The sequence below is a fragment of the Scophthalmus maximus genome, chromosome 17 (assembly GCF_022379125.1).
Source record: "Scophthalmus maximus strain ysfricsl-2021 chromosome 17, ASM2237912v1, whole genome shotgun sequence".
Classification (NCBI taxonomy): domain Eukaryota; kingdom Metazoa; phylum Chordata; class Actinopteri; order Pleuronectiformes; family Scophthalmidae; genus Scophthalmus; species Scophthalmus maximus.
Genome location: NC_061531.1, coordinates 11,298,530 through 11,307,500, shown reverse-complemented (window position 1 = coordinate 11,307,500; position 8,971 = coordinate 11,298,530). Strand labels below are relative to the sequence as shown.

Below are 8,971 nucleotides of genomic sequence, written 5' to 3'. Positions count from 1 at the left end.
ATTACCATAGTTGAGTGTGGAGCTTGGAAAGTAAATTAGACTTTTTGTGTTGTAGAAGCAAGGTGGTCCATTTCGTGTGTGTGTGTGTGTGTGTGTGAGAGAGACTATTAGTTCTGCAGAGACACATCACTCTGTCTCAACTAAGAAAAACAGTGTGTCAGTAAATGTTTTTGTTTTATTGCAAATAGTTTGACAAGTAAATCCATAATCCCCTCTGTTACTGCTACGTACCTTAGCGTAGCAAAGGGACTGAAAACAGGGCGAAACAGCGAGCCTGGCTCCGTCCAAAGGTAACAAACATTTCACCAACCAGCATTTCTAAATCTCATGTTGTGTCTGTCAGTTGTTTGATCCATACAGAACGGAAATGTAAAAATGACACATCAGCCTTTCGTGGCCTGTTAGACTGGTGTCGTTACTTAAATGTGAGGTCAGGAGGTCACTTAGCCCGAGCAGGAAACAGTCCACACAGTAATCCACTGTTAAACCAGATTTTTATTCTTATATTACATTTGTTTGTTTTGTTTTACATATTAACCGAACCAGATAAAATATGACGTTAATTTCTGAGCTCTACCGGTGATGATGACATTTTGTTATAATTGAGTGAGCCAGTATAGCTGTACCCACTCTTTATGCTAAGCTGGTTGCTGGCTTTAGCGGCATAGTTACGGATACTGGTGATGATTTTCCTCGTCCAACTCTCAGCGAGAAAACCTTTACGCGTATTTCCCAAAATGTTTAAACAATTCCTTGAATGTACATATTATACATAAACTTAATTGCCAACATCCGCCGAAGCTCAGATCATAGCAGCCAGTGGAGGAGTCCTGCTTCAGTATTTATAGAGGGTGACAAGGTTCAGGGTCTGTATGATCATGTGTGAGGCTCAGTTGCTGACTAATATAGCTTTACAGACAGGCAGTATGCTAACTTTAGCTCTGCCTGGTGAGTTATTGTCCTGTAATGTGGAGAGTGCATGCTCTTTGAGTGTCATGTGTCTACACGAACAAGAGCATCACAAACACTGTCTGTCATATTTCCTTTGCGTTTGCAAACTTTATATGTTGCACTGTTCTTTCCTCTGTCTCATCCTTCCTTCATTGCATGCTTCCTTGCCAACCAGGGGTTGCGTCACCTTGTCGAGACCTTGCTCGACTCCACACAATGAAGCACACCGTGACAGCAGGGGCCACATGCTGCATCTGTTTCCAGAGACGAGCACCAGAATGGAAGCCCGTGACCTCACAGGATGCATTAACTATGACAGGATGCAGGTGCCCAAAATTAGCAGGAAGAGAGTCTAATTTTAAATGTTTTTTTAATGTTTTTCTTCAAACAAGGTTGATATAGGGACTTGTGGCTTCTGCATATACCAACGTTTCACAACCTCCTAGCTCATCGTTAGTCTGGATGGTTACAAGATTATGGCTAATGACCAAAATGTTGATTCAGAATATGAATGGGATTTGGGTTAGGGTTAGGTAATGAAGGTTGAATGTTTAATGGGATAATCCTGACCTGATCTGTTCACAACAATGACTTAACCCCTCTGGCTGCTCAGGGTCCTGAAGGTCATGACCTTTCTAAGAAGCACAGCCCCTCTTAAGGAGGGTTGATATTAAAGGTCATCTGAATGTGACGCTGTTTGGTTATATGTACTGTATCTGAGGACAGTTAGTACACAGAGGCACACACACACACACACACACACACACACACAGAGAGGTTTTATCTGGCCTCTTCAAAGACCACTACATGGACCATAGCACCGTTGTTTTCACTCAGTGAGCCTTGGAGATCCTTCTGTCAGTTCCTCAGGTTTCTCAATGGCACTGAACAGGACTTAACCCTTGGAAGGTCAGGGTGAGGTCAGTGGAATAAAGGCAGCTCCGGGATTTACCTTCGTCCTGTACAATCCAGTCACCGGTGTCCCCATGCTGAAAGCGACATCTTGTTTTTAAAAGCCTGTATTAAGGCTTTACGGGCTGGTTTTGGTCAGAGGTGAATAAGGGAAGCTTTTTTTTATCAGCAGAGTTAAAATGTCACACAATACAGATAAGATGAAGTGAAGAAAGTCACTGAAGATCAGCTGAAGAAAGCATTTGATTCACCAGGAGGGATGTATTTTAGTCCCAGTTGTTGCTGTTTCTCTTTATGGATTGGCACAATCAATCTTGAGGGAACGAGTCTTGCAGGCTTTGGCGATCTCCTGACTTCTCATCTACAGTAGTGCCTCTATGAGGTTATAACACTTGTGATTTTGATGGTCATTATATTGCCATTGTCTGGTCAAATACCTCCAAAACCAATTTAATTACCATTATCCTAAAATATTATATTTATGCTGCATTCATGCATATGTCATAGTATATTTTAGGGCCTTCCCCCCAACTACTTAGCCTTGGAGTCAAACCAGTTAAATAAACTAAATAAGCTACTTTTACTGTGTCACATACTTTCAAGTACTTTATTAACAAGTAAAACCAGAAACAAAAAGTGTTGATTTCATTTTAAGTTAGCCGTTTTACATATGCCTGCTAAATGTTAGCACTTGAGGGTTTTCATTTGGATGTTAGCATGCTGATGATAGCTTTTGGTTCAAGGCACCACTGAGCCTAGGTTTAAGTACAACCTCACAGAGATTAACTCCCCAACAACACACAACTCCATCTGAGTTCAATTTAAGTCCACAGCCTGTCCCGCTCTATCTCCTTCAGCCACTTCCTCCGTTCCCAGTCCTTAACTTCTCCAGGTCCTGCTTTATGTCCACTCTCCTGCATAATTACCCAACCAAGTGGAAGCTGCTCTGTCTGGCAGGTGGCAGAGTTTGAGACAGGGCAGGGGAGAGAGTCGGGTGGCAGGGAGAGGCTTTGCCACCCAGTCTGACTGCAGAGCCCCGTGTTTGTGGAGTCCTGAAGTGAGACAAGATGGGGGACATGGATTTTGGGAAGGGGGGGATTACTGGACGAGACCATAGGCGTGCCTTTACAGATAGCAGAGCACTCATCTCACACGTAGCCAGTCAGATTTGAGCTCAGTCTATCTGCCTCCAACACACAGACATACTGCTGACCCCCTGCGTGGAATCAGACACCACACAGACAGATAATCCTTTCCAAAGTCTGTCATTTGATGTGCCCCCACCCCAATTCGCAAGACAAGTAGTTGCAATGCATATACATGCACACACACACACACAAACAAGCAGAGCGTAGAGGGATTTGAGGTCACAGCATGCAACTATTTTTTGGGTTCGAGGGTAAAGGATTATTGATTAAGTAGGGCAGTGGCCAGATGTACCAACACATTGTGGTTAAATTCACTGATAGCGACACTTTGCAGCAGAATCTCTCCCAGCAATACGATTTGAGCAGAGTGAAAGCTTTGACATTGAGTGCTTCCACTTCCTTCTATCAGTAATGGCCTTGGCGATGTGTCTCTCTGAAGCCATTTCATTCTCGTCTAATATAATGTAGGTCCATCAATCCGTCCACACTATAACTGAGTTTGCTTCTGCGTCGACATCACAAATCCCAGGTCTCTCGGTCTGTCTCTGCTCTTCATCGAGAGGCCATTTTTCCACCGCTTCATCTCAGTCGGGATTTTTCCCTGCTTGTCAAACATCTCTCTCTCAGCCTCTTTTTCCTGTCGCCTGTTATTCCCCCCACACACACACGCACACGCACACGTCATGTGCCCTTCTCCCTATTTGCTTGGCTTGGTTCAGGGAATAGTAAAGTAAAATCCATGCAGCAGTTGTGTGACATTCGAGTGATACATTTAACCGGTTGAACTCAGCAGCTCAGTACAGATGAAGCTGAATTCTAGCTGAACCCATCTTAGACTGCGTTTGTATTCGTAAGCTTGAGCACATAAATGGAGCTGGCAGGACTAGAGAGCGGGACCAGACTCAGGAAGGAAGGGGCTCCACTCCAATTAATCTCAACTGGACGGCCCAGTAAAGGAGCAGAGCCATTTTTGGGAGCAAGGAGCCATCTCCTAGGTGAGTACCATGGCAACAGCCAATGTGGGCCCCAGCTTTCAGAGCTGTCCTTTTCAAGCGCCCGATCAAAAGTGGCAGGCCAGTTTTTTTTGTTAAGTGGCGTCTTTTACTCTCCCATGCCCATTCTTCCACCTCTCCTTTTCTCCCTCTGCATGACATGGTCCTGGCCTTGTTCACCAGGGAGGCTGTGAGAAGACTGCAGAGGGCAAGTGTCTGTGGGAAAATGTTGCCAGACAACACAGGGGTATGTGAGCGTGAGCAAATATCTTCTGCGTGGGGACAAACAAGGAATACACGACTAGTTTCCATAGATTGTTAGGATTTACCAGCGCGGTTCATCAAAATTAAAAGAAGCGCAGATTTGATTGCTTTTCCCTTTGTGTTTGATAGTTCAGTATGAATATACACACGACTGGTCTAAACAGAAATAGAGGAGCCTTTAAACTTAAAGCACCATCAGACCGGAATGACCTGCTTACTATACTTGTTCCCAGTTCCTCTTCCCAATTCCATCTTGCGGAAATACGACAGTGTGCTACTTCATCCAAAAGCAACAGTCCTTACATCAGGTGTGGTGTTTATTACAGTCACAAAACAGTGATTACCAGGGATGTTACATGAAGCATGTCAGCCAGTACAGTAGTCTCTCAGAATAACATCACTTAAAAGTCATTAAGAGTTATGTCCACGTCACAAAACATAGGTTGAATAATTCACTCCACCGCTTGTAGTTGTGCTTGGCCTCATGCTTGGTTGGTAGTCACATAGAGTAAGTGTTTACATTAACACAGAGCCACCTTGTGGATATATGAGGAAGTCCACAGAGAGAGATGGACGGCAATCGCCTAGACTGAGAATACTGTTTATGATGGTAGCATAGTTTTTCACAATTAGGGCGAAGGAGATTATTACAAAACACAAAGGTAATAGTAATGAAAAGGGTTAGAAGTGCACACAGCGTAAATATTCACCTGATTCCCTGTTTTTCTGACTACCCCATCTAACGGGAGCCCATGAGCGGCTGCAGCCAGCCAAGGTAGCGTGACACTTTCTGGAAGACGTAGCCCTTGCTACACTCCGCCCCCTGCGGCTGGCTCACCACCCCGGTGAGAAAGAACACCTCCCTGTACAGGGTGAGCAAGGGGCTGCCGGAGCTCATGGTGCAGTCGGCATTGGTTCTGGGGACGGTGCAGCCCATTTTATTGGTTATCAGGTTGGGGTGAGTCTCCAGACACTGTGTCAGTTGGTTGTACGCCAACAGGTTAAGGGTGAGCGGGCCCTGGAAAGAAGACACCTGTTCGGATTCTTTCCAGCCGGTGATCACGGCGGGACTATCTCCTGCCATCAAGACGTTCTCTGCAAAGTCTCTTTCCGGCAGACAGGCAGCAATCACATTTCTCTTAAAGATGATGCGGTCTCGGAGCTCAATCACAGCGAGGTCATTTTCAGGACGACCCTCCACATAGCGCGGGTGGATGTGAGTTTTTTTCACGTACAGCGTCTGCTCTCCATCTTCACTGTTAGTGGTGCGCTTGCCTGAAGAGGTGTTGGATTTAGGCAAAAAACACATGTCACCTTGCACCCTAACAAATTGTAAAAGGCAATTCACTATTTCATACTTTCATGGAAAACATTTTGGCTTCATTTTTTTTGTTTTCACCTGATTTCCAACATAAAATCAAATTGAATGGGTTTCATATCTATTGATGCACGTGCTTTCTCAGTACCATTAGCTGCATGAGGTACATTCACATTAAGAAAGTTTTAAAGTCTCCTTGAGGTGGTGAAAGACTTGAATGTATACACTGAATACTGTGTCAATCCAATATATAAATAAGGAATTAGATATAAAAGCCCTGTGTTTATATACAACTATAAATAGAAAATGCAATTTCCTTCACTGGCTCTTTAATGGTACATATCAATCTGATTCTGAAGCTGATGGTCTACTACTGTATGATAGTAGCAGTGTTTCTTTTCATTGTAACTTCAACATTGTACATATTTTATCAATCAAATAATAAATGTATATTGGAAAAATGTGCCTAACATATCACCTTTGTGAGCTACAGTGCTTTCTTTATATGTTTTTCATGTGTTTAGAGTAAGTAAGTATTTCTGATTGTGATGAATGTTGCATCACCAAATTTTTTGGGGGGGGTTTGGGGCTACCTGACTGCACAATGTCTCTGCTTTGGAAATTGAACAAATCCTCGTGTTACATTAGAGTATTTAGTAGTAGTTCCTTGGTGTTGTAAAGGTGTGATTATGTGTTTTATCTGCTCACCGACGGCCACTTGGAAGGTGCTGTATTTGTTGGCACACTGAGCCGAAGTCAAGACGAGGTTCTCCTTCAGAATGACTCCGCTGCAGAAACCCACTGACTCTGAACTCTTCAAGAGAGCCTGCAAACAACACGACAAAGCTTGTGAACACTTAGACCCGTTTTTCTTTGTGAAAAAATATAACTGACACCTGAAAGATTGGTTGTAATGCGTAAGGTGTGAGTTTGTGTGTTCCTACCTGCCAGGGACACTCAGAAGAAGTACAGCTTACTCCCTCAAAGTTGTTGCGGGTGATGCTCGCCTGTCTCTCCTCCCACCGACTCAGACTGTTCACTTTGCCGCAGGGGAAACTGACTGAGAGAAGAATGTAAAATGGCTATGATTATTTTTCTCTCATTGGGTTGTTTCTTCTCTCTTGACACAGGAAACAGACGTACCTGCAGCCTCACACTTATTCCTGTCAGCTCGGCTGAGCTTCCATCCGCGGGCGCAGGAACACTCGTAGGACGTGTAGCCTGGTTTACAGAACTGGGTGCAGCCCTTGTTCTTTTCCAGGGGGCAGAGCGTCTGGTCTTCACCGTGGAAACAGAGAGAGGAGGGTTGCTTCACTCACACACCAGCTGAAAAGTATATTAGCAATGACAATCCCACACAACTTGCGGGCATCTCCTCCTCACCATTTTCACAGTGGACCCCTGTGAAACCGGACTTGCAGACGCAGTCGTAGCCTCCCACGCTGTCCGAACAGAGCGCCCCATTCTTGCAGGGGTCCTCCGCACACTGATCTCCATCTACACACAGACAGTGAGTCTGAGACGATTGAACGCACTGCTAATGGCTTTGCAGCGATGGAAAAAATCATTTAAACCACAGCACTTACCAATGTAGACAGACCAGAAGATATCCTGCAGGAGAAAACATGCAAGATGAGTGCACAGTTAAAGCTGCACCGCCCATATCTCTGTCATTTACACGGTGCATTCATAAAACGAGGGCAGAGGTAATAAAGAACCCAGGCAGGAGTTCGTGGTGAAATCCGGGGAGCTCACCGTGCGGTACGAGTCCTGGAAGATCTGTCTGGCCTGCTCGTAGGTGCACACCTTCTCCATGCAAACCTGCTCCAGGCTGGAAGCCTGGGCGGGGCTACTGCCGTCGACATTCCTCTTCTGACGGGAGATCACAGCACTCGCCTGCTGCTTATCCAGAAACACTGGAGAAACAGTTCACGTGTCAGCTGTGTCAGAACTGCAGACTATGGTTTGAACTCTTTTGTCTACACAGATTCTGTGTCAAGCGCTAAATTGAAAACAGAGGCCTGAACTTGAGCACATCTCATGAGATTAACAATATTTGTTTAGTTTTGAGAGAGAAATTGATGCAGCGTCACCTTGCTCCACGCCGGCCTCCTCACCTGTCTGGGGGGTCTGGATGGCTGCCAAAGCCCCCGCAATTAGACACAACACAGCTGCGGATGTAGTGGAGGAGCCCATGGTGACACCGAAGCGCGACCCAGATCTTAGTCAAGTGGTCGGTGCGGCGGGGATCGATGTGTGTACTCCTGGGAAAAAAGACATAAACAGACGTGATGCACAGGATGATTTGTACGAGATGATGAAATGGGAGGAAAAAACTATGGAAATCTCTGCAAGTTGTCATAAAGACGTGCCTCTTTCTGTGCACCTCATTTGGTACAGGTATGTCAGTAACTGACTGTGGAGGTTAGGAGCTAGTGATGTAATAATTATACATAACTGACCATATTATATTGAGTACAGTAAGTGCCACTTTCCAAGTCACCATCTATAAATTGTTTAAAGAACATAACATTATTAAAAGCATTGTGGAAATTCCTCCTCCAGCACTAAACATCAGCAGAATCTTCAATTAATTCTTCCGACTTGACTGTTTGACTACTTATCCTCTGGGAGGTTGCACAACACCTGGACCAAAAATCCAACATCTAAACGTCATTTGTCACTTATTCGTCGTGAGAATTTATCGGGAGTAGTGACGTCACTGTGATGGTGCAGTTTATCTGAAGATCGTTGTCGCTGCTGCATCACCGGGCCTTACACACCAACACTGTCTGGTTTCTTAAATAATCCACTTTACGTTTTGGGTTTTTTTCTCCCCTGCATCGGTCTTCAGCTCAGCGCAGTGGGGTCGTCGTCGCAGGGCAGAGAGAAGCCCACCACGCCTCTCTCTGGCCGTGGAGCAGCAGGTACTGAACCACCCGGATAGCATTAGCTCGTGTGGTGGTTCAAAACAAAAGATGGGCGCAGATGAGCCGATGCGACGCATCTCAACGCGGCTGCTGCTGCGAACGTGATGCAGCGATTCTACGAGCTGCTACAATGTTGCAGCAAAGAAACATCCGTCACGATTTTCAGGGCGGGGGTCACGTCACAGGAACAACAACAACAACAACAACAACAGCAGCAACTACAACAGCAGCAGCAGCAGCACATCAGCAGTGGAGTCTGGTACCTACCGCCTCCAGTCCGACCTGATCTCTTTCCTGGTTCCGAGACGCGCCGCAGCCTCCTGATCGGACCTGTCGATCCGAAGTAACGGACCGGGATGATGATCACTGCCGAGCCTGCCCCCCTCGCTCCCAGCTGCTGGGAGGGTGCAACTACACAGGTGAGCCACACGAGGGTGCTGCAAGCCAGAGCTGAGG

General features: G+C 45.6%; 1 protein-coding gene across 2 annotated transcripts; it reads right to left on the bottom strand.

The window, feature by feature from the left end:
• Nucleotides 1-4,566: 4,566 nt before the first annotated feature.
• Nucleotides 4,567-8,921, bottom strand: proza (protein Z, vitamin K-dependent plasma glycoprotein a). 2 transcript variants are annotated; one of them, XM_035616091.2, is made up of 9 exons: nucleotides 8,783-8,921; nucleotides 7,679-7,849; nucleotides 7,341-7,501; nucleotides 7,172-7,196; nucleotides 6,969-7,082; nucleotides 6,729-6,863; nucleotides 6,530-6,645; nucleotides 6,294-6,411; nucleotides 4,567-5,542 (listed from the first exon to the last, which is right to left on the bottom strand). In XM_035616091.2, the coding sequence occupies exons 2-9, from the start codon at nucleotides 7,779-7,781 to the stop codon at nucleotides 5,007-5,009; spliced, it is 1,308 nt and encodes a 435-aa protein (XP_035471984.2). In that variant the 5' UTR covers nucleotides 7,782-7,849; nucleotides 8,783-8,921; the 3' UTR covers nucleotides 4,567-5,006. The 2 variants fall into 2 exon arrangements, with proteins under 2 accessions (XP_035471984.2, XP_035471985.1); XM_035616092.2 differs by having other exon boundaries at nucleotides 7,703-7,849.
• Between the last annotated feature and the right edge of the window lie 50 nt (nucleotides 8,922-8,971).